Here is a 26,385-nt window from a genome sequence, read left to right as displayed (position 1 = left end):
AGATGTCAGCAACCCCAGCGGGGCCCAGCAGGGCCAAGGCCTGCCGGGGCTGCGGGTTGTACGAAAGAGATACCGCGGCCCTGGGCCCCGATTCTCCTAAGTTAATAATGTCAAAATCGAATAGAAGTCGAATCGCAATATGATCGTAATAGCAGTTTTAACCATATCGGGCATTCTGGGGCCCGATTCTCCTAATTATACTTAAGAAACATACTATTCACATTCGACTGCGACCAAAATAGCAGACCAATCGCAAACCAATCGAATGTCGTTGGAATACGATTGGTCTTATATTAGTAGCAGAATGCCCGATATGGCTAAACCTGCTATTGCGATCATATTGCGATTCGATTTCTATTCAATTTTGACATTATTAACTTAGGAGAATCGGGCCCTTCCACCAATAAAAGACCAATCGTATTCGATTGACATTTGATTGGTGTGCGATTGGTCTGCTATTTTGATGATTTTGGTTTATACGGTAGTTCGCTGTACAATCATTTTGCAATCGTAAATCATTTGCAGACAAAATGATTCATTATTGAATGACAGAAAAGGATAAAAACGTTTATTTCAAAGAAAAAATAGCGGAATGCCACATACGCTTCAATCGTAATCGAGTCGGGATTGGATCTCAGTCGAATCGAGTCGAACGTCAATCGAATGGCGCTTAAGTAAAATTAAGAGAATCGTGCCCCTGGTACATAAAAGGCCTATGACGACGGAACACGACGGTTTTTAGTCAGTAAAAGTCGTAGACTATATTTTTAATACGATTTTGTCAGATCGTTCTATAACTTTGTAATGGAATCTAAGGTAATTAGGGCTCAATACATTTTTAATAGAGACATTTTGCGACGGGACCCGCGGCAGCAGGCAAAGTCAAAGTTAAGATTTTTGGCCTATAAAAGCTCTTTCGAAACGTCAAACTAGTTTCACAAAAGGCGAAACCGAGCTTCTCACCGGCCGCTGCTCTTTTAATCTGAATTGAGCCGTCATGAAAAACTGTTTGAATTTGTTAGTAGAGATTTTATGTGCACCTATAAAAGCGTTTTTCTAGTTTTTTAACCAACTTGTTTAGGTTTTAGAAACTTTCATAAAGCAGCCCGTAGGCTGGAAGTTATTTTTACATCCGTGATTGATACATCCGTGCATCGGAGAGCACGTAAATGTCGGTCCTGCGCCTGATCTCTTTCCGGTCGTGTCGGATTGCCGTCCCATCCCGCTATGAGAGTGAAGGAATAGTGAGTGCACCTGTGTCCAAGCAAATGTGCGTGCACTATAATATGTCCTGGGGCCCGATTCTCTTAAGTTAATAGTGTCAAAATCGAATAGAAATTGAACCGCAATATGATCGCAATTGCAGTTTTAACCATATCGGGCATTCTGCTACTAATATAAGACCAATCGTATTCGATTGGTTTGCGATTGGTCTGCTATTTTGGTGATTTTGGTCTATACGGTAATTTGCTCTACAATCATATTGCAATCGTAAATCATTAGCAGATAAAATGATTCATTATGACAAATAAGGCTAAAAACGTTTATTTCAAAGAAAAAATAGCGGAATGCCACATACGCTTCAATCGTTGAGTCGTGATTGGATCTCAGTCGAATGTGAATCGTATGTCGCTTAAGTAAAATTAGGAGAATCGTGTCCTTGCTTTGTGAAAGTTTTAGAAAACCCATAAAGCGATTTCGGACCGCACCGGGAATCGAACCCGAGACCTCGGACACAGCAGCCGCGCTTGCGACCACTAGACCAACAAGGTTTTATACTTAGAAACAACAGTGGTTAGTTAAAAATGAAACAATTAGTAACTGATCAACATTTTATTGCGTTCAATCGAGCTCGAACTCGATAATGTCTGCAAGGTCCATGTCTCCGTCTCCGTCGCCGTCGCTGTCGCTGCTGTTGCCTTCTTGCGCCTGGAAGTAATAACAAAGGACTTTTAGTTACAATTTTAAAATAATTGTAATACATGAAGGGTGGGTTGTAGGACAGAAAATAGGGCCGATTTTATTAGGGTTGTCTTACCAACTTTTTGTAGTAACTAGCCGTCAAATCGGTGAATTAAAAATTTACGGCTAGTTAGACTGCTCAGCCACGTCAAACTTTTTGTAAGACTTTCTGACTGAGATTTTCGGACCATTTTTTATTTTGTAAATACTAAGACTATTGCTATCAGTGTTCTATTTTTCTCTAACAAAAATCGAATATCTTATTCTCTTAGGTGGGCAGCTAACCTAGCCTGACAACCCCAAAATTTCACGGTTGGTTATAGTAAAAAGGTGCAATGGTGGTGTCTAATACTGAGATTGTGAGTACGCGCTTTTTTATTATTCTTTATTGTACACAGAAACATTTAAAAGACACACACAACACAGAGAAGACATGTACAAAGGCGAGCTTAACCCAGAACTGGGTTCTCTAACAGCAAACCTTAGAGCGATAGAGAGATGCGATAGGGAAGAGAAAATTTTAAGTGCACAACATTAAACAAAACAAAGATGAAACTACATAACATCCGAATTGGCAGCCACTTTTGTGGAAATTTTGGATGTGTGTGAGTTGTATGTATGTTTTTTGAGTGTGTGTTAAGTGTTTTGTGCGTGTATATATGTGTTATTTGCACTCATATATCCCCCTACCTGTCGTCTGGTGCGTCTCCTGCGCGGTCGGTCGTCGCGGTCGGAGGAGGCGGAGGAGGCGCCGTCCAGCCCGAGCACCGCGTCGCGGAGCAGGGACGACGCTACTGCAACACAACCACACATTACTTACTGGGTAACAACATAATATTACTTACTAACAGGACATCATCTTACTAGTTAAGAACAGTTGAACCAGGGGCCCGATTCTCCTAAGTTAATAATGTCAAAATTGAATATAAATCGAATCGCAATATCATTTTTAACCATATTGGGCATTCTGCTGCTAATATAAGACCAATCGTATTCCAACGACATTCGATTGGTTTGCGACTGGTCTGCTATTTTGGTGATTTTGATCTATACAGTAGTTTGCTCTACAATCATATTGCAATCGTAAATCATTTGCAGACAAAATTATTCATTATTGATTGACAGAAAAGGATAAAAACGTTTATTTCAAAGAAAAAATAGCAGAATGCCACATACGCTTCAATTACTGTAACAGGACATCATGTTACTTACTGGGTAACAACAGTTTGTGCAGGTTTATAAGATAACAGGATATAAAGTAGCCTTTATGTTGTCGATGATCTTATGCTTTGGTTATTCCTTGTTGCATATATGTTTGCCAGGAAAAGTTACAAAAGCCCGGAAATCGGTTCATCCGTTCCAGAGATTATCCGACGGAATAAACAGACTGATAAAAAGTACAGATTTCTTTTTTCTTATTCTTAAAGTCCCTATATGTATAGACTTAAACTTATTTATTTTTACGAACATGTGGATTTTGTGGATCTCATATTATTAAACAAAAGGTGCATTGACCATATCCTACCATAAGGCTTACAAAATTAATAACTTCCCTGTCCCATGAGTCATTTCCCTATTGTGTCTATATCGTAGACAGTGAAGTGGTTAAACTATTAAATATAAGCAAAAAATCAGGTATGCCGCTTAAAACATCTATGTTATTTTATAGTAGTAATTTTTGTTTTAGCGACATCATGTATGAAAATTCCAACGGTCTAACTATCACGGTTCATGAGATATAGCCTGGTGACAGCCGAACAACGAAGTCGTGACAGGGTTCCGTTTACCATTTGTGTACGGAACCGTGAAAATCCAATTTTTGTATAGCTATGTACTCACAGTCATCATCATTATCAGAGTTGGAGTCTGAGCCGTCTGAGCCATTCTCGGAGCCTCCCGCTAACTCCTCTTCATCATCTTCCTCCTGTAATGTAACAATAACTACTATTAAAGAAACTTTTATTAACACTCTTATTTTTTTACTAAAGGGTACGCGGGGATGACACTGCAAAACTAGGGTGACACTACCGTAGCGTCATCGTGACGCTATCAATTTTATTTTCGTATTAAAATCATAGTTCAGGTTACAGTACTAATGTGGGTTACAGGACTACTGTAGGTCAAAGAGTAGTCAGTTAACTCTGCGTGGCCCCATAAGGCTGAGGCCTGCCCAGGCTCTTGGATTGTTCGAAAGAGTTTCCGCAGACTCTTGCAAGAACAGAGATGGATTTTAAAACACAACTGACACTTTCTTACTGCTGGCCAAAGTGGAAAGGAAATAATTGGGAGGGGGAGGGGGGTAATTTCCCCTGACCAAAAAAGGTAAACCTACTAGTTTAGGTTACACTATTGCTGTAGGTTACATTGCTACTATGGGTTCCAACTTGTTACAGTTATCAATATGCAGAAAATCATATTTTTATATCAATATGGTTCTTCAAACTTAACAATGAGTTCGTTGCGCCACTTCTTCCCAGCAAAAACACATAGAATAGTGCCTATTTATCAGCGTAATTCGAAGTTTTAAACTCACCGCATCATCATCATGGTCTCGCTTGCGTCCGACGTCGTATATCTTGACGCAGGACTCCTGTATGGCCTCGAAGTCGCCCATGTTCTCCACGAGAGAGATCTGTGTGCCGTGCCGCGAGACACCTAGCGCGTATATGTTTCTCCGTACGTCTATTGTGGCTGTGGACATGTATAACATATTATTTTAGACATAAAAATGGTGCACAAAGAACATAAATTTGGTCACAGCTGAATTTTGTGATGACCTTGGGCTGACATTTATAAATAAAATATTAAAGTCCCTATTGATCAAGACCGAGCTTCCGAAGGTATTAGAGGGTTTTAGTTTTTGTCTTTACCAAAAATGTCAGAGATCAAAATTGTAGAGCATTAAATATTCTATAATATGAGCAATATATCTTTTTCACAAGAATCAAGAAGAATAAGGAAGAAAATAACACAAAATTGTGCTATGCACCGTAACTTTTTTTTAGATTTCATACCAAAAATACTGAACTGATTTAGAACACAGATAGTTTGGAGTTCGAGACAGTATACTTTTACTTTTAGGATAAAGGCTACATTTTTCACCGTTGCGTTGATTTTTCTCTTTTAGGGAGCGGGTGAAACTGCAAATATACTTCTACTCACCTATACTAGAATAATCGTAAGGGTCTAGTGTCTTGAAGCTGGTGTCGAACTGACTGCGCTCCTCCGAGTCCTGGTCCGAGCACACCGCGTACAGCGCTGTGCACATCGGGTTGAATAATACCTAAACAACAAATATAAAGGAAAAAAAATATAAAATATGTAATTTTAGAATATATCTACGATGCAAAAACATCACCTATGCAAAGCAATGTTTTTGACTATTTTTAATTTTATTTTTTGGGTTTCTATTTGTCTTTTCCATTTTAGAAAAGAGTATTTTTGACATCCTATATTAGTTAAAACAAATGCGATCAGATATAAAGAATTCTTTGTTTTTAGTAACATATCATAAAAAAATTGTGGTACATTCTTCAAAACGGAATTCAAATCTATCTATTCAATGGGCTCCATCGTTCCAATGAATGAACCAATTCAAGTGACGTTCGGTATGAATATAAATTGCGTTCATAAAAAATATGGAATATTTGCAAATAAAACCACGAGACATAGTTTATAATAAAAAGATCTTGCTCACCTCTGATTTGTCTAACGTAGGCACTGTTCTTAACAGATGAAATGTTCTAAGATCCCACACTTCCGTATTTGATATAACCTGAAAACAAAATTGATAAATATAATATATTTGACGCCTTTTATTAGTTTTAAGTTTTCTTTTAATGTAAATATGGGTAAAGTTTCATAATAACTTAATATGGTACAGGTATAATTGACTAAGTAAAAATATTTTAGACAATCATTTTATTTTAGAGATTTCAACTACTTATGTATATAATGTCCAGAAAAAGCAAGTCTGACAATTAGACCAAGGGGTAACTGGGTTGAGTAGGTCAGATAGGGCAGTTGCTCCTTGTAAAGCGCTGGTACTCAGTTGCACCCGGTTAGACTGGAAGCCGACCCCAACATAGTTGGGAAAAGGCTCGGCAGATACTTAACCCTTATGTGAGTGACGAATAAAACACCTTTATTAGAGTGACGAGGTACCCGGGTACCTTCATACAGTTTAGACGTAATGTAAACAATCAAGGTCTGTTTTAAAATTACCCTCATTTTGAATATTGTTATTTTAGTTAAGCTAAACAGTTGACGATCGGACAAGCACAAGAAACACTTGAGTCCATTCAATACATTGTGTTAGATCTCTTGGCTAAATTGAAAAATTCAGGACTAAATGTAATTACGGATAATTTTTTTATATCTCTTCAACTGGTTCATTCCTTGAATTTGTGGAACATGACACCTAGTTGGAACGGTAAAAAAAAATAAACGAATTTTTCCACTAAATATGCAAGCACACAAGGAGAGGGTGATTTATGCTTCTAACTTCGCCTTTAGCAAAGAAGCAACTGTGTGCTCCTATGTACCCAAAATGAATAAAGCAGTAATAATGTTGTCATCAATGCACATGTCACCAGTTATTGAAAGTGATAAGGAAACTACCAAGCCAGAAATAATTTTATAATACCTATAACAAAATCAAAAGTGGAGTGGACAATATGGATAAGTTGTTAGCAGAATACACCGTAAAACACAGAACGAATCGGTGGACTTTTTTTACATTATTATTGACATTGCAGTTTTGGCAAATGATATATGCTGCTGCAATAACAATAGCTGCAATAGCTTTGGCAGCACATATCATTTACGTGGAACGTAACACACAATTTGTCTCGAGTGACAGACGTAGAAAGTTTTTGAAATCATTATGTCTACAACAGTGTGGTAAAAATATAGAAGAAAGATAAAAAAAATCCATTGTGACATGAAAATCACATGTAAGATCTGCAATGCAGGTGCTTGGGCAAGAACTTAGGCTTTCGATTCCTTCTGGATCTACAACTTCTATAAGTCGGACCAGACGAGATTCTACAGGGCGTGTTGCAGTCATAGGAAGTTGCTACATATGCAGAGAACTCAAACGCAAGCCAAGAAAATCACGAAAAGCTTGCACCAACTGTAAAAAATCAGTTTGTGATGAACATGCAGTAACTCGTCCAACACCTGCTTCGAGAGATGTACCTACAAGTTCTGCATAAACAAAGAATTTGTAATTTTTATGGAAATAAAACATCATAATAATACCATTTTATGAAGAGGTACCCGGGTACCTTGTCACTCCATTGTGAGTTTATATTATGTTTTGGTTTCCACAAAACATTGTAAATAGCTGATTGGGTTAAAATATTAAAAAATATATAATTTATAAATAGTTAAGAGCTCTCAGGAAATCACAGCCACCTACGGAGCGTAAAACATACTTTTCTTTAAATTTGAAAATGCTAAAGGTACCCGGGTACCTCGTCACTCACATAAGGGTTAAAATTGGTTGTATTAGTGTAAAATCTTACCTCTAAGCCATTTGGATGGAATACACCGCTATGCGTTTGATTTAATTTGTCGAATTTATGAATTTCTTTGCCCGTGTTTACGTCCCATAATACACCGTCTGTAACAAACGAAAATATAGTATTAATATTACAAATGCGAAAGTTTGTAAAGATGTATGTACGCTAAAACTATTAGATGGATATTGTTAAACTGTAGGTCCCGGCTGTCATTGAACATCATTGGCAGTCGTTACGGGTAGTCAGAAGCCAGTAAGCCTGACACCAGTCTAACTAAGGGGTATTGGGTTGCCCGGGTAACCGGGTTGAGGAGGTCAGATAGGCAGTCGCTCCTTGTAAAGCACTGGTACTCAGCTGCATCCGGTTAGACTGGAAGCCGACCCCAACATAGTTGGGAAAAGACTCGGGAGATGACGAAGTACTAGTTTGCTTTTCATTCTGTATACCTGAGAGAACCAGTTCATCAGTGGGGTTGAAGGTGGCCCTGTTCTTGGCGTACTGGTTGCTGATGGCTGGCGTGAGGGTCATCAGCTCGCGATGCGTTATAGAACACTATATACCTGAGAGAACCAGTTCATCAGTGGGGTTGAAGGTGGCCCTGTTCTTGGCGTACTGGTTGCTGATGGCTGGCGTGAGGGTCATCAGCTCGCGGCCGGTGCGGGTGTCGAAGATTGTGGCTGTTTCTCCTTTAGTACCGATGATTCGTTCGTCGGACATTTTTGAGAATTCCACGTATTCTTCGTTGTCTAGTTGGAATCTGGAATATGAAATTATTCATACTCAAAATGATTTATTCAAACGTAGCCAAGTTTAAATTTACAAAATACAGCGATCAAAACGTCTACCTTTCACCACTTCCCATGTGATTTTGCTCAGAAGCGGCGCAACAAATATCCCAGCAATTTTGTTTTTTACAAAAAGGAAAAAAAAAACGGCTTTTTTGGGTTATGTATCTTTTATTCAAAGAGTTTATTTTGTGCTTGTTTTTGCCAAGGGTTTTTGCTGCGGTTCGTGGGACTACTAGCTTTATAATATAAGTATATTAAGTATGTATAATAAATTGTTTTTATTATTTGTCTTGAAACAAATAAAAATACTGAACACAAAACCCAATGTATTTCTACATAATATTAAAAAAGTAAGTAACCAAATTCTGTCCAGACAATAATTATGTTATTATACTTACAATAATTCAAATTCTTTCATATTCCATAGCGCAGACAGCGGTCGCCAAGGCGTCGTCGCTGATGCTAGTAATAATAACCCGTCTCTGCTTGCCTAGAAAACAAAACAACATTATTAAGATGAGGATCTACGTTATACAGTCAACTGCGGTAACAGTTTTATATGAAAATCGTACTTATTAACTCAATAGAGTTAAGGTGCATGACAGTTACCACTGATGTGCAGTCTACCGTACACTCTAGGCATTATTGAAGTACTATATAGTTGTCAACTATGACTCTATAATCAAATGCAATATTTTTATTGGACGCATGGAAATAGGGAACTACGGTGTCACAGAATTTTCACATAAACTATGTATATTTACGCTTTATTTTGATAGGTGGCGAAAGGCTGGACCGATTAAGCTCAAAATTAGAGGGGAGGTAGCTTAGGCCTGGGATAAGGAATAGGATAGGCGGGAAGCAGTTATATCGGGACGCGGGTTGAACCGCGGGCAGAAGTCTCTTATAAAATTAAGTTTCATGTAAAGTGGCGAGCTAAGTAATTAATGTTATTGTATATTTTATAATTATATTTCTCTAGAGGTATTTTTTTGACTCACATACCTGCATATGATATATGTAAGACTCGTGCACTTGGTAGGAGTTCTCCTCGACGCCGCTGAACAGGTTGAATATTCGGATGTCGCCCGAAGATGTCGCTGCGAGCAGCTGTTGTTGCGTTGGCTGTATGCAGTTATATTGATTATCAACATGGATAAACATACATAAGCGTGAAGATAGATAGATATATTCTTTATTATGCACATCAATTAAAAATCAATAAGAACAAAACTTTATATATAATTTTTTGTTTTGTATAATTTTCTACTTTCAAATTCTATCATTATTTAGCGTATGTTGGTTAACCTGTAATTGGCGACTGTGTAAGTCCTAGTACCTAATAACAGAAATTGTACTTTAAGCTTAATCTACACAGAAGCTGTTGGTAAACCCTTTAATAAATAAATAAATAAATAAACAGAAAATTTTGAAGTCTGTACACTTGCTTGAAGATTTTACAAATATTAGTTTTTTATTTCACTTTTTGCTATGGGGGTTACTTTAGACTCAGATTCTATCAAAATGGAGCGATGAAATTATTAAACAAAGAATAGGATTTTATTATTTAAACATTTATCTCTAGGCCCAATCAGTGGTGTTCCTGTGTGGAAAAATGCTTTTGGTTGGTAAAAAAACTTATTTTTGCGCATCGTCTATATGGTATCTTGGCCTTACTTTAATTATAATAACATGTTATTTTATAAGCGGACATTACTTGCCGTAGAAATTTACGAAACAATACAATAGTTAGTATATACTTTTATAAGTAAATTCTTGGGAAAAAATAAAATCTTCCCATCGTTTTCTACTGTTTACTACTGATAAACGACAGTAAATCTTATTCATGTAAACAGCAGATTTACACAGTTTTTAACTTGCAAACCTACAAAAAACAACTTCATTAACAGTACCAAAACCCAACTCACATGAAATATAGTATGCGTAAAGTAAGCATCATCATCTTGCAGCCTCAGCGTCCGCACGGGGGCGAAATTCGAGTGCACGAGCCGCGCGTCGGGACGAGACCCGCAGCGCAGCCCGAGCTCGCGCCGCGCCACGCGCCCGCACACGTTGCTAGCGAAGCCCGCGGTTAGGGCTCCGCCACCGGTGCGGGGGGAGGGACATTTGTGGGGCCTGCGGGAAGGAAAACCATGCATATTAAATAGAAGAATTATTATAAATGTGTACACCTATAATAGGTAGAGCAAACCAGAATCTTATAACAACTTATGTTTCTTTATACATATATTTTATTGTTTGTAATGCTCTTAGTGTACCGATAAATATAAATAAATAATAATTAAAGCACACCAGACATGTTACTTTAACAAGTAATGTAAGTAATATAACCTATGTATAAATAAATTAACTCATATATATCTGGATAAAGGTGCCGATTGAAGATGGGTATATTCAACTAGCTTTTGCAAGCGGTTACTAAAACTTTCTGACGAAACCTCATCCATATCAAAGTAGCCTATTAATTATTCTAATGAGTACCGCCAAGTTTTAACAGTATAATTTTTTTGCATGATAAAAGAACAAACACCCATTTGTATGCTTCGCATTTATTTCAATAGAAACCCACTTTTTTTAAAGACCGAAGTTTCAGCAAAAGTTACTTAACTCAACATTTATTTGGTAAGGAAATAGCTCGGTGCCTAGCCATGATTATAGACTACATTTTTAGCGGAAAAGCTAAGGTTTTCACTGGGAAATTTTAACACTTGTCACCCAAAAAGTTACTCACTCGAACAAATTGAACTGCGGGCAGGTTACAACGGGGTTCTTGCACAACGAGTGCTGGTTATACAGGTAATCCGTGATGATGGTGTGCAGTGTCACCCGGTGTTGGCTCGGGGTCGGCTCCCCCGGGGTGACACTGAGTTAACTTTTATAGCTAAACTACTGAACCGAATGGGACGAAATTTGGTATGGAAATAGCTCGATTTCTAGGCATAATTATAGACTAATTTACTACCAGGAAAATAAACTATTTTCTACTGAATTTTGACACTTGTCACCCAAAAAGTTACTCACTCGAACAAATTGAACTGGGGGCAGGTTACAACGGGGTTCTTGCACAACGAGTGCTGGTTATACAGGTACTCCGTGATGATGGTGTGCAGTGTCACCCGGTGTTGGCTCGGGGTCGGCTCCCCGGGGGTGACACTGAGCTGCTTCTGTAACGAGCGCTTGTGTTCCGATGTGGGCGTGGAAACTGTGCTTAAAGGCGTGTTTTGTACTTTTCTGGAACAAAAATGTGTTTTTTTGTTAGTTCATGTTTTTTTAAATGTAGTTTTGTCATTATAGAAGTCGCTATGTGGTCAATTTGTAGTTCAACGTGCAATATATAAACTCACTTTCAGTTCCTTAACACAGAGGGCCAAAATAGACGCAAAAATGACAAAATTTTGTGCCTATTAGGTCGGAAATTTATTTACCGATGACTAACAAAAGGATTTATTAATAAATTCATAATACATAATTGCACAATCAAGTCAAACATTCATGCTATTTTACCTAAGAACTGTGTTTCACAATATAAGGAGTACTAAAGAGTAATTTTGCAAGACAGACAAACTCTAAACATCAATTTATTTGGGTATTCTCATCACAATAACAGTTACTTACATAATTTACTGTAAGTTTCGTCAGTCTAGTAAAAAGTGAATATACTCTTATGAATAATCCCATACCTACATGCGAAAGTTTTCTAACTACGACAACAAATAAAAATAAATGTATCAAAAAAAATATTAAAAAAAAAACTAAAAAATTTGTTCTAAATAATCAGCAGTGCAATGAAATTCAGCATAATAAAATTTTCAAAATCTAAAGAAAAATTACAAAAAAGAAAAATTCATAATGAATGTTGAAAAATAAATACCTCTTTACAACTAAATTGTTATCGGTGCGAAGCCAGGGAGGGTCGCTTGTGTAACAAACAATGTTCGGGTTTCAATATCAGTCTTATTGATAGTAGCACAATTTTATACAATTTAGGGCCGATTTTTCAATAGTCAGATCTATATATCTGAGGAATAAATATGGCGGTTTGACATATTTTCTATACAAAAGCTGTCACAACGTCAAACATATTCTTCAGATAAAAGTTATCTGGCGTTTGAAGAATCAGCCCTTAGAGACAAAATTTTCCGTAGTCCATTAGTTTATGACGACAAAGCTAAATATGACTGCAAAAGCATAGCATGGATGACAGTTTAATGCATGAGAACCTCCTCCTTTTTTGCGAAGTCGGTGAAAATGAGCATTCCACCTAGGTAAGGGTCGTTTGCATGACTAATTTTTACATTCAGCATAAGGGGTACCACATAACTCTCACGCGTCTTTTTAATATTACATCGTTTTCACACCAGCAGTTAGGGATTTATCTCTCAGGAACTTATCTGACTTCACTGTTTTCACAGGTCTCGGAATATTTTGCGAAAATTATAGAAAGTTGCATTGGTACTTGCCTAACCTGGAGTCGAACCCACGCGCTCATACTTGAGAGGTTGGTTCTTTAAGCTTTGGTTTCCTAGGAAAGCGGTGCCGTCATATAGCGACCGTAATACAGCGGTGAAAGACATCACCAGAACGTTGTCTATGTAAACAAAATGAGGCGGTTTCCTAGAGAGCGCTAACTGACGCCGTAACTTCAAAAAGCGGTGCCGCCATTTGCATGATGGCCGTCTTGACGGTGTCAGATAGTTTGGTGAACGTTTTATTGAAAGCGGTGAAGCTTTTTTAATACGTATTTGTTTTTTTTTTTGGAACAACGTCAAAAATTTGTTACAACTCTTGGAGCAGCGAGGACGACGAAATTTTAATAGATTTCGTTCGAAACCACGAAGGCCATATCTAACATAAAAAGTAAAGATTATAGAAAAGTCAACTGAAACAGAATTGGTGTTGTGAAATTTGAGAAATCCAAACTAATATTATAAATGCGAAAGTAACTCTGTCTGTCTGTCTGTCTGTCTGTCTGTCTTTCTGTCTGTCTGTCTGTCTTTTCTTCACGCCTAAACTACTGAACCGATTCGTGTGAAATTTGGTACAGACATAGTTTGAAACTTGAGAAAGGACATAGGATAGTTTTTATTACAAAAAAAAATAAAAATAAAATTATTCCGGACATATAGCGCCATCTATTGGTCAAATCAAAAATCTGCTGGTAGTCACTATTCCACGCGAACGAAGTTGCGGGCAAAAGCTAGTATTAAATAAAACAGGTTAGTATGATACAACTAACAAAAAGTTTATGACGGTGTGTTAAAACGGCCGTGGAACTTTCCACATGTAATCACCGTAAAGACGACCGTCTATTTGCGTCCGTAATATGACGGCCGCTATATGACGGCACCGCTTTCCTAGGAAACCCAAGCTTTACCCACTAGGCCACCACGAATTTTTTTTAGGGCTTTACTACATCCCTTAGTATCAAAATCGTCGCTGACTGCTGATAGCCCAGGGTCCATAGAATTCCCATTGTCCTTTACCTCTGCCAAGCCGCCATTAAATTTGGCGACAGTCAACATTAGTAGTTAACTTACCTAAGCTTAATAACCGTCGGTATGGGACTGGCATCGTCGGTGTGCATGTGCTGTGAGGAGTTTAGGTCCAGGCTGTCTCGGTGCAGCGAGCCGCCGCTGTTGGCTCGGGACACTGATAGCCGGGGCTGTGGGAGAAATAACCATGATAAGATGAAGAGTATAATAGCCGATAAGAGCTTCCTCTCTCCTATCCCACTTATTTTGCTGTGCCCGACAGGGTCCATGTGAACTATTTATAAGTACTACCACCTAAGAATACATGTGGAAAGCAATAAAAGTATTGAGTATTGAGTAAATATTAAAAGTCATGTATACAAAGTAGGCTGAAAATTATCACTTTTTGAAGGTCAAGTTTAGAAAAGACAGTCTCTAAAACCGCCTGCAATTCACCATTCCTATGTGTTTTCCTTGGAAGAAGAAATTGTGGAACAAACTCCCCACCTATGTACTTATAGGTATGTATTTTTTATATTCATAATTGTTTCATGGAAATTAGATAAAACATTTATTTTTATTCGGCCTATTTTCTTTCCACAATTTTCATATTGGTAAAGATGCCTAATTACTTCCTGTTGGGGTTCGTTTAATAGTGTCAGATAATTTAGTTCGGCCCCCGCGCCGCTAGGTGGGGGCTGTAAGCTACAGACAGACACTCACCCGGGTAGGAGTAGAAGGCGTGTACACAGGCGGTGGGGGCGGCGGGGGCGGGGCTGGCAGCGCTGGGGGCGGCAGCTTGGCTTCGCGCTGCAGGGTGGCGGCGCTGGCCGTCAGCCCCCGGGCTGCTAGGTGAGCCGCGACTAGTTGTAGAAGCTGTCTCTCGTTGTAATTTATTCGAGTTTGGGCTACTACGTTTGCCTGCGGACAAAGATGATGATATAATAGAAGTTATAGGGTCAGAACGACGTCAAAACTCATCAAATGACCCCCCCCGCTGTGGGTTAGCAGCGGTGAGGGAGTGTCAGACTCTTACTGACTAAAAACCGTCGTGTTCAGTCGTAGGCCTTTTACGTACCAGGGCCGCGGTTCCCGCAGCATAGGGTCGGTAACTTTTATCTTTTCAAATTCAAAAACATAAAGAGCTGATTTTTGGTGCGGTTTTTAACACGCTTATATTAGCTTCACTTGTAACTATGTATGTAGGAAAATCTTGGAATCTTATTTAACCGACTTCCCGGTCTTCTATTAGGATGAAATTGTGCACACGTTCTGAGTTATGACAATACATAATAGCGTGTTTTTGTAGTTTTTGTTTTCTATAAATTTTACGTACATAAGACCGCCTAAGTAACTGACATAAATTTGTTTGAGTTTTGACGGTCAAATGTGTTTTTCAATGCTTCTCTCTTATGTACTCTGTTGTTCTCCCTTTTTTACTCTCTTATATACTCTCTTATGTTCTCTTTGCCGACCATAAAAAAGTTATGTAGGTACCTACATTTTACGTAATTTTTGTTTTAAGTTCCCAAAAAATACAAAAAAGGAACAACACGTGCTCCCATCGCTTCTCTTGTAACATCCTCCCTTTGTTGAAGTCGGTTAACAACTTACCCGATGTATATTAGCGAGCGAGGTCTCGAACTCTGCGCCCATATGCTTGCTCTTCCCCGACACTCGCTCCAACAGTTCTAGAGCGTACTTCTGGAACATCACGTGCTCCTGTCGCTTCTCTTGTAGTATGGGGTCGCGCATTAACACTGAAAAAGAATACAAATTGTTATATTATATAAAGGTATGTGGGATTGAATATTTCTGAACGATCGAGATGTGTGTAAGATGATGGACGTTTCTAAACGAACGATTGAATGAGTGAGGGATTGGCTATATACTTTAATTAAAGATGGAGGAATTAGCAGATTAGACGATGTAACGATGTTAAGTAAAAAAAGTAATAAATAGTTTCGGCTTGAAATTCAACGATTATTATTATTATTCCACGAACCCTGATCCCCACAGGTATATGTATGTACAAACGTATGCATAACAACCTAACTCATCAATCTGTCAAAGAACCATGCGTCAATAATTGGTACCCATTTTTTTACATTGCTCAACAGTGATGAATCCTATGTCATCTGAAATCTCTTGACGAGCACTCCATTTAATTTTATGGCAGCTAAGTGTTGTATGGTAGACATGGTGTTTTCCAACATTTACATGTTGCACATTGTACAGTCACTAACATAACGAAATAAGCGATGACCACGGAAGAAGGAAATATGAGTGGAAATGCCATAAGGCAGTTAGGTCAGGCGTCTCCTATATCAAATACGATCAGATACGAGTGAACTAACGAGGCCTTCGGGTTTCTTGAGACATCTTTTAACGAATATTGGTTGTCCTTCTTCACGCTAGCCCAGCAGTGGGCTCGACACTCACCCTGTATCTGCGACGTGGTGAACAGCGGCAGCTTGGATATGATCTGCCTCACTGTTGGGCATCGCGCTAGCCCAGCAGTGGGCTCGACACTCACCCTGTATCTGCGACGTGGTGAACAGCGGCAGCTTGGATATGATCTGCCTCACTGTTGGGCATCGCGCTAGCCCAGCAGTGGGCTCGACACTCACCCTGTATCTGCGACGTGGTGAACAGCGGCAGCTTGGATATGATCTGCCTCACTGTTGGGCATCGCGCTAGCCCAGCAGTGGGCTCGACACTCACCCTGTATCTGCGACGTGGTGAACAGCGGCAGCTTGGATATGATCTGCCTCACTGTTGGGCATCGCGCTAGCCCAGCAGTGGGCTCGACACTCACCCTGTATCTGCGACGTGGTGAACAGCGGCAGCTTGGATATGATCTGCCTCACTGTTGGGCATCGCGCTAGCCCAGCAGTGGGCTCGACACTCACCCTGTATCTGCGACGTGGTGAACAGCGGCAGCTTGGATATGATCTGCCTCACTGTTGGGCATCGCGCTAGCCCAGCAGTGGGCTCGACACTCACCCTGTATCTGCGACGTGGTGAACAGCGGCAGCTTGGATATGATCTGCCTCACTGTTGGGCATCGCGCTAGCCCAGCAGTGGGCTCGACACTCACCCTGTATCTGCGACGTGGTGAACAGCGGCAGCTTGGATATGATCTGCCTCACTGTTGGGCATCGCGCTAGCCCAGCAGTGGGCTCGACACTCACCCTGTATCTGCGACGTGGTGAACAGCGGCAGCTTGGATATGATCTGCCTCACTGTTGGGCATCGCGCTAGCCCAGCAGTGGGCTCGACACTCACCCTGTATCTGCGACGTGGTGAACAGCGGCAGCTTGGATATGATCTGCCTCACTGTTGGGCATCGCGCTAGCCCAGCAGTGGGCTCGACACTCACCCTGTATCTGCGACGTGGTGAACAGCGGCAGCTTGGATATGATCTGCCTCACTGTTGGGCATCGCGCTAGCCCAGCAGTGGGCTCGACACTCACCCTGTATCTGCGACGTGGTGAACAGCGGCAGCTTGGATATGATCTGCCTCACTGTTGGGCATCGCGCTAGCCCAGCAGTGGGCTCGACACTCACCCTGTATCTGCGACGTGGTGAACAGCGGCAGCTTGGATATGATCTGCCTCACTGTTGGGCATCGCGCTAGCCCAGCAGTGGGCTCGACACTCACCCTGTATCTGCGACGTGGTGAACAGCGGCAGCTTGGATATGATCTGCCTCACTGTTGGGCATCGCGCTAGCCCAGCAGTGGGCTCGACACTCACCCTGTATCTGCGACGTGGTGAACAGCGGCAGCTTGGATATGATCTGCCTCACTGTTGGGCATCGCGCTAGCCCAGCAGTGGGCTCGACACTCACCCTGTATCTGCGACGTGGTGAACAGCGGCAGCTTGGATATGATCTGCCTCACTGTTGGGCATCGCGCTAGCCCAGCAGTGGGCTCGACACTCACCCTGTATCTGCGACGTGGTGAACAGCGGCAGCTTGGATATGATCTGCCTCACTGTTGGGCATCGCGCTAGCCCGGCGAGGGCTCGGCACGCTAGCCCGCGGAGTCGGTCCGCGTCCGTGATGGGGGATTTTACCATCATTAGTGATAGTAACACCTGGAAAAAAACATTCATTTATATTCCTCTACCTTTTGAGCAAATTCGTAGTTAATGAAAACTCTCGAAAGGGTTAAAAACATTTGAAATGTTGGCTCAGGCAAGCTTGTCCCCGTCCGATCCAAAGGTACCCCCCAAAAAACATTATTATCTATACTAATATTACATAAGAAAAATTGTCATCATCAGCCCTTTTTTATCGTTCCACTGCTGGGCACAGGCAGATAATGATTTCATGTTAATTTAATACTGTACCAATTCGAAAAATTCTTTCGGTGATTTAGATTATATTTATCCAGAAAGGTGACTTTATATAGCGATACATGTAGTTCTTACAGAACGCGGATGAAACACTACTAGCAGAAGGTAGTATTTCTTATGATAATGTAAAGCACATAAGCTACTTTTTACCCTAATGCGGGAAATAGTTCCCTAAAAAAAACTTGTTAAAAGTACAACTCACCATAATACCGTTGTTAGTCCGTACACTCTCCCACACTTTCTGTATGACATCCTCGTAAGATTTGAGAGCTGTCTTCTTTTTACTTGATCCCGTTATTGAAAACCGTGTTGTCGAACTACCCGCCTGTAGGCAGAAATATACATACAATGTTATTTATTACGAAAAAGTTCGAATATAAGTTGCTGGGGAGTTTGTTCCACCACTTCTTCCCAGCAAAAACACATAGGAAGTGGTGAAGGGTGGGCGTTTTAGGGGCTGTCTTTTGTAGATTTGACGTTCAAAAAGTGCTGATTTTCAGCCTACTTTGAATAAATGACTTTTGATGTTGATTTTGATTTTAAGAAATATTTTGTCAATTGTTAGTGGTAAACACACAAAAGTCCGGTCTCAGTATTATTTCTATGTATTTGTTGTTTTTCTTACTAGAGATAGGTATTTGACATTATGTACTTGTATGAGGCTTATGTGAAAATTGTATCTCTCGTGTGCCTGTGCATGTTTATGTCTGTGTGTGTGTGCGTGTGTGTATGACGTGTATGTGTGTACACGTATATTATTTGCATCAGTGTCTCTGTTTTTATAAGATAAAGATGTTTTATGCATGCATTCGGGCCGATATGATGATGATGCATGAATATGCACTCGCCCGATGCACAGGTGCGTAGACTCAATAAACGAGCACGTTAAGCACATTAAGAGCATTAAGTGTGTCTGCATGTGAATGTGTGTGTATTACTTATGTGTGTATGTCATTTGTAATATGTGTCTGCATATTATTTGCGCGTATCGTCCATGCATGCATATAAACTATAGGGTGAGTTTCTGCACAGGAGCGCAGACGCAATTAACGAGCACATTTGAGCGCGGCCTTCTGTACGTCGGGCTCCGGCACTATCTCACCACCATGTGTGAATGTGTGCGTGTGTTAGTGTGTGCATAACATGAAAGTGTGTGTATATGAAGTGTATGTGTATTCCTTGTGTATGTGTATATGTCATGTGTATGCATAATTTTTGTATATGTCGGCGTCAGGATCCGACATCGTTAAATAAAACAAAGGGGTTCTCACACAATCACTTGGTTTATTCCAATTAACACAGTATTAGTCACTACGATTATTTATCACGAATTTGTGGGAGGTGTGCACTCGGCAACGGTCGGCGAACGAATGACCCGAGTCGTGCGCGCGCGCCGCTTTATAAAGTCCACCGTTGACAGATCGATGGTTGACAGATCGATGGTTGACACATCGACGGTTGACACATCGACGGTGGCGCCGTCACGGCCATGCTGACATACGCTCGTCCTCGAGCGATTTCTAAGCATCTGAGAACAAGACAACGAACTGTTCGCTCATCCTGACATACTCAGTCACATCAAATCAAGTCAGTCAAATCTTTAAGTTGTGAGGTCAATCACAACAGACTTAAATGTGCTGGTCCGGCAAGCCCTTTTTTTTTTTTACAACCAGAGACTGTTAAACCCTTCTCATCAGTTTTACAACCGGAGACTGTTAAACCCTTCTCATCAGTTTTACAACCGGAGACTGTTAAACCCTTCTCATCAGTTTTACAACCGGAGACTGTTAAACCCTTCTCATCAGTTTTACAACCGGAGACTGTTAAACCCTTCTCATCAGTTTTACAACCGGAGACTGTTAAACCCTTCTCATCAGTTTTACAACCGGAGACTGTTAAACCCTTCTCATCAGTTTTACAACCGGAGACTGTTAAACCATTTTTTTAAATTACCTTTTTCTCTTTTTTTTTTAGCTTACTTTTTTTTTGTGACTTTTATTTTTTCTTTTTTTTCTTTTCTTTAGCTTACTTTTTTTTTTCACAAAATCTCACACAGTCTACACAAAATAGTCAGTTAGTCACCAGAACCTACGACCCGTTAAGGCCAGCTCATTATGTCACACGTCGTGGAACATTGACCCAGAGAGCCAGTTCCTAGAATCAGTCACACCAGTCACGTGTCAGGGCAGTCCCCAAGGTTTGTCACACTTGTCACATGTCATGGAATACGGCCCTACGAGCTAGTTCAGTTAAGTTAGTTACATTAAGTCCACCAATCATCACTTTTTGAAGTCATGTCAGTCAAACATCATGATCATTTCTGAAGTCGTGTCATATAAGTTCAGGTCAAAGAACATTATTGAAATTCGTCACTGTCACCGTCATTATCAGATGACACCTTATACCTTCCATGATCGTGAGCCGCCGTCTCGGCCTCCTGAGTCCTTAGTTGGAATACAAGCTACTTCAAGTAAGCCTACACGGGCTCCAGGTATGTTACCACAGCACTTTTCGAGTGGTCTTACTAGTACTCGAATTCAATATAAGATGGTCTCAAATGAACCTTAGCGATTTCCTATAAAGTTTCACGACACTAGTTGCACGGGACCATACAGCTGTTCCCATGGAGAATATTCGGCAAGAAACCCCATAGAAGATACCTATCATATTCTACGTCTATTACAATGAAAGCAAAAGCCCTAGAAATTCCTATGCAATTGAGTTTCGGTTTCTTCCGCTCAAATTAGACGAACAAAACCATCTTCAAGAGGAATCTCACTGTTGTCACTAAAAGATTAAAACGCTCTGTTTTGTCGTTCCTCCTAAATCATTCCATTTGCTGTATCTCGAATTTCTATCTACGACTAAGCAGAGTCGACTAAGAAGCTCGCTAGATCTGAAGACATCGTTCTCGTAGAAATAAAATATAAGCTCGATTGGTATGCGGTATATTGCACTGAACCTGGTACTATTTGCTACTCAATCAACATCAACAACAACGATCTGAAGAGTATGATGATGACTGACGGGTATATGATGATTATAATGAACTTCTACGAGCCCGTCGCGCAACGTTCAAATCATTCTCTACAATCGCAAATAGGCACTAAAAATTTCGCATTGCTCGCCCTATCTGACTGTTGGCCAAAAATTCTACTATTGTTATAAGAGTAGTAGAATTTTTACAGGATTTCTCGAATACTCCGACTGGTATACGATTCTCTGATTGGAAAGACTAGCCGGAAGACAACAGCTACTGTTCAAGGCCTAAGTACGGATTCAAATAAGGGATTCCTAATTGAAAGGTTGTATTCGATCCCTGAAGTCAGACTACCAAAAGGCCCAACTCTATGATCAAGATCTATGAATTCGTAAAGAGAGGTCAGCTATTAATACAGCCGTTTCTAGGTAATTACAATACAAAAGACTCAACAACCAAACCTTGTGAGTCGGACTTTCAGACCGAAGTCAGACCTAGCACTACTACGATTTGGGATATCTCCGCTGGGTATCGTTATCCTCACATTCAATAAGCAACTAACTATATCTAGTAGACATTAAAGTCAAACCAACTATGTCAGCCTGCCTTACAATGAACTCTCTCTGTTCGCGTTTACATACTACCTGATTAACCAAACAGATCGACCGATCGTGGCGCAGAGCCAGACACCCGTCAACTCAGCCACAAACCCGACAATTTCTGCTCCCCCGGCAAACTTCATCTCAGACGGCATCCGTGAAGTCAGAAAAGGAAAGTGCTTAGGCAACTGACCAAACTTTGAAAACATTTGGGTCAGCAGTGGCCCCCCCAGCCGTCAAGTCCCAAATGTGTGGCGCAACAATAGCCATCCGCGCCGATGAGGCAATATTCTGGGAACAGCAACAGTCCTCCTCCGGCAAATCTAACCTAAACAAGAGGCAAGTCCTTCACACCGACACGCTCAGAATAAGACAGGCACCACCCACCAGACCTACACTCCAGAAATCACAGCCATAAGCGCGCACCAACACTAGCCAGAACGACTCAACGGCACTACACCCCTGACACATTTCTCCTACGCATCACGAGCTGCACCACCACCAGTTACGGATTTCAAGAACAGCAATCACCTTTCAAACGAAGAAACCGGTCACATCAGCTGCCAAGCAAGAAATAAAAGAAAGATCCAACAGTTAGTCCGACTTTCAAATTGTAAATTACAACTACGATTGTCACTCACACTCACTCTCAGCGTCGGTGATTCCACTAGTTAACTACCACTGACAATAATTGTGTGCCAGCTGATTTTTGACCACGGCGATCGTATAATTAGCCCTTATTACGAGATCAGCCAACACAACCAGAGAGAAACCACAAGGAGAACCGACATCAATGCGCTCTCCAATGAAGGGTGCGTCAATCAGCATCTTCCAGGCTCCGGGCTGCCTTTTGAAAATTTCCAAAACCAACAAAGCGAACTCGTCCCGACCCGAGATCCCGAGCATAACAGTCGCACTACGTGACAACTAAACCAACGACACAGTTCATATCTACCAATACCACTAGTCAACGAGGCAGTTCCACGTTTAATAACCTCGTGTAAAAAATAACCTCAACATAAAACTATGGATTGAACAATGGATTGGTCTCACCGGGTTTTTCACTCAACGTGCGTGACGATCGCACATCGCTATGGCGCGCAGTACAGCAAAGCTTTCGCGGACGTGAAGCCACGGAGATGCACAAGCACCAACACTCCGACCTCACAAAGACACGTTGGGCTAATGGCAGGCAGCGTCGTAATTTTCTCGCCATATTGCACAATAATCACCGTCATTGTTGAAACATGAAGAAAAAAAAAGACAAATTCGGTTAATTTTCTAGCATACCTTCAATAACTAGCTTGACATGTAACAATGGAAACCGATACCATTACCATAACCGTGTTTACCATACTTGTACCTTCGCTGAAATTCTTAATAAATCTTCTACTACAAACTCCATTTTAAATTATCGACTTCCATTTTGTTTCTTTTTAGTGGGTAGGCAATTTATCTTCACGTGGCGAGTTCTCCCGAAATCAGTCTGGTCATTCACCAACCAACCAACATCATGTTGCAGTACGAGATTCACCACCCAGGATTCTTGCTTGTGCTTGCCTGGCTTGATTCAATGCGATAGCAGTGTTGCATCAGGCGTATCAACTTTTGCCACTAGAATCTTCACATTTTGAACACGTGGGCGATGCAGGGCAATCCTTAACAGATGTGGGCATTCGGATTGTCCCACTTCTGATGTCGGCGTCAGGATCCGACATCGTTAAATAAAACAAAGGGGTTCTCACACAATCACTTGGTTTATTCCAATTAACACAGTATTAGTCACTACGATTATTTATCACGAATTTGTGGGAGGTGTGCACTCGGCAACGGTCGGCGAACGAATGACCCGAGTCGTGCGCGCGCGCCGCTTTATAAAGTCCACCGTTGACAGATCGATGGTTGACAGATCGATGGTTGACACATCGACGGTTGACACATCGACGGTGGCGCCGTCATATATTATATGTGAGTCTTTATATGTGTGTTTCAAATGTGTATTATGTGTGTGTTTGTGTGCATTATGTGTTGGTTATTATTTTTGTGTGTATGAGTGTCAGCATATTTTCCGTGCATGTATGTATGTGTCATATTTATATAAACTCACCCTATGCACAGGTGCGCAGACGCAGTTAACGAGTACGTTGAGAGCAGCCTTCTGCACATCCGGTTCCGGCACGATCTCGCCGTCCGCCGCGCCTGCCAACACATCTGTGTTAGAATCAGACTTGTTAGACAAGTTCTGACTTTGTTTTAAAGGTAAGAAATGTGTTTAGGAAAGTGTGTTTGATGTTAAGAAGTGGTGGGTAGACGAAATAGTGAGAAATAATGATTAAATTATACATTTTGACCTATATTACTTTTTTTTAGACATAGATTCAATCTTCTTCCCGTAGCTCCACCCGCGTTCCAAAGGAACAACTTCTTGAATTCAAATAAAAGTAACCTATGTCTTTTTTCAGGTTTTAGTCTATCTGTGTACCAAATCTTTATTATTGTTTTGGCTTGAAAACGCGATAGACAAACAAACTATAATTATGTTTGTATGAGGAAAAGATTTCAAATAAGTGAAACCATATTATCTGCAATATAATTTGGTGCAAGTTTGAATTTTGGAAAAATCATACTTAAAATTTCAGACAAGAAAATAATAATTTAAACTCAAACTCAAAACATTGATTTAATTATTAAGACATACCAGGTGTTTTAAATCTATACTAATATTATAAAGAGGAAAACTTTGTTTGTTTGGTTGTAATAGATAAACTCTACAACTACTGGACCGATTTTAAATATTTTTTCACCATTAGAAAGCTATATTAACTGCGAGTAGAATAGGCTATATTTTATCCCGGTGCGGGCAGTAACTTAAACTGGACGCGGGTGAAACCGCGGGAAAACGGCTAGTTTTCAATATACAAGTACAGTTTAACAGAGTTTTTCATATGTTCTAATATAAAATATACAATAATACACTTACCAAGTACAATATTGACGCCGGTAGTCATTTCGGCGTCTTTCATATCCACCTTCTCAGTGAGCATGAGTTGTACGCGCGGCGCCACGCAACACACAGAGATCACGTCTAGAGCTGAACGTACCGTTTCCGATCTGTTGGGAAAGAAAAATATGTGATTCTAATGACTAATAATACTCTTTTATATGAACAAATATATATGACACTCTTGTTTCTTCTCTTCTTCTTCCTCATTAAGTCTTTTAGCCATTTTAACATGTCATTTAAAAATAAGACCTTTAAGTTCATAATATCTCTGGCAACAAATAAAAGTGATTTTATTTTGACTTAATTTTAAATAAGCAAAAATATTATGACGTCTCATCTACATAATGTTTTTACCTAAGAGTGACGTAACGCAAAATTCAATCGTTCGTTGTTATTTATTTGGGAGAAAAGTCACTAAAAGACGGACTACAATTTTATTTTTTAATTTCACATGCCTACTGAAGTTTATTGTAAAAGAATTAGCGGCTTTGTTTGACTATAGGCAGAATATTACGATCTGAGGGAGTGAGGCACTTATTATAGAGGTAGACACATATCGACTTTCTCAGTGAGCATGAGTTGTACGCGCGGCGCCACGCAGCACACCGATATCACGTCTAACGCCGACCGTACCGTTTCCGATCTGTTGGGTAAATTTGGACTTTATTGTAAGAGAAATAGAAGCTGTTTTTGTATGGTAGCAGAATTTTATACTGACTCAAATCTGTATGTATAGGAAATTCAACTTTAATGTAAGGAGAAATAGGGGCTATATTTGTATGTAGGTAGCATGTTATACTGTCACCTATCTGTAGAAAAAAATTAACTCTATAATAAGAGCAATAAAGCTTAATTTACGTCATCATTTCTATAGCCTTTTCCGAACTATGTTGGCGCGTCGGCTTTAAGTATAACCGGATACAGCTGAGTACCAGTGTGCCACATGGAGCGACTGCCTATCTTATTTTCACAACCCAATTACGTGGTAACCAATATGATTGTCAGACTTACTGGCTTTTGACTACCCGTAACGACTGCTAAAGATGTTAATATGACAGACAGGACCTACAGTTTATCGTGCACTTATTGTAAGAAATATATAGATTACCCTTCAAACCGTTATAGTGGTACAACATCTACCGTAGTGGGACAATATCTCGCACTGGTACAACATTTACCGCATCTGCCGTCATAGTGATACAAAACTTGCCGTAGGCTACAATCTCAATTGTGTAACCATACAAGCCATTCAGTGCTAAATATGTTTAGTATCTTAAATAACCTTGCTGTCATAGTGGTACAACATCTCGCACTAGTACAACATATACCTTACTGGTACAACATATACCGCACTGGTACAACATATACCTCACATGGTACAACATCTACCTCAACAGTACAATACCTGCCGTTAAAGTTCCACTCGTAAGCCAAGCCGACGACCTGCAGTAGTAACGCCACGCCGCCCAACTCCAGCAGCTCGTCGACAGCCGCCCAGCGTGACCACGCCACGCTCTGCAGCAGTTCTATCTGCTCCTGGATCTCTTCAGGAGATGATTTTGACGCCTAGGAGTACATTAGAAGATGGTCAAAAGCAAAAACAGTCATCATCTTATTCATCAATTTTATTTGTGGTTGGAGCAGCATGTCTTCTCTTTCCATACTCTTCTATCT

General features: G+C 40.3%; 1 protein-coding gene across 1 annotated transcript in view; it reads right to left on the bottom strand.

Moving 5' to 3' along the window:
* Positions 1–1,818: 1,818 nt before the first annotated feature.
* LOC110383520 (protein mahjong) overlaps positions 1,819–26,385 on the bottom strand; it is a 37,618-nt gene continuing 13,051 nt past the window's right edge. Inside the window, exons 15-34 of the mRNA XM_064042873.1 lie at positions 26,117–26,277; positions 24,688–24,818; positions 23,815–23,906; positions 18,331–18,453; positions 17,714–17,867; positions 15,382–15,527; positions 14,491–14,688; positions 13,834–13,958; positions 11,318–11,527; positions 10,204–10,411; positions 9,281–9,400; positions 8,674–8,765; positions 8,048–8,244; positions 7,491–7,588; positions 5,660–5,737; positions 5,125–5,245; positions 4,496–4,653; positions 3,802–3,886; positions 2,653–2,756; positions 1,819–1,929 (exon numbers count right to left, since the gene is read on the bottom strand). Of these exons, the coding sequence (XP_063898943.1) occupies positions 1,843–1,929; positions 2,653–2,756; positions 3,802–3,886; positions 4,496–4,653; positions 5,125–5,245; positions 5,660–5,737; positions 7,491–7,588; positions 8,048–8,244; positions 8,674–8,765; positions 9,281–9,400; positions 10,204–10,411; positions 11,318–11,527; positions 13,834–13,958; positions 14,491–14,688; positions 15,382–15,527; positions 17,714–17,867; positions 18,331–18,453; positions 23,815–23,906; positions 24,688–24,818; positions 26,117–26,277 (2,688 nt within the window). The 3' untranslated portion in view covers positions 1,819–1,842. The remainder of the gene's footprint in view (positions 1,930–2,652; positions 2,757–3,801; positions 3,887–4,495; positions 4,654–5,124; positions 5,246–5,659; positions 5,738–7,490; positions 7,589–8,047; positions 8,245–8,673; positions 8,766–9,280; positions 9,401–10,203; positions 10,412–11,317; positions 11,528–13,833; positions 13,959–14,490; positions 14,689–15,381; positions 15,528–17,713; positions 17,868–18,330; positions 18,454–23,814; positions 23,907–24,687; positions 24,819–26,116; positions 26,278–26,385) is intronic.

Source organism: Helicoverpa armigera, chromosome 30, assembly GCF_030705265.1.
Source record: "Helicoverpa armigera isolate CAAS_96S chromosome 30, ASM3070526v1, whole genome shotgun sequence".
NCBI lineage: Eukaryota > Metazoa > Arthropoda > Insecta > Lepidoptera > Noctuidae > Helicoverpa > Helicoverpa armigera.
The sequence above is the reverse complement of the archived record's forward strand: the minus strand, read 5'-3'. Positions and strand labels throughout refer to the sequence as shown.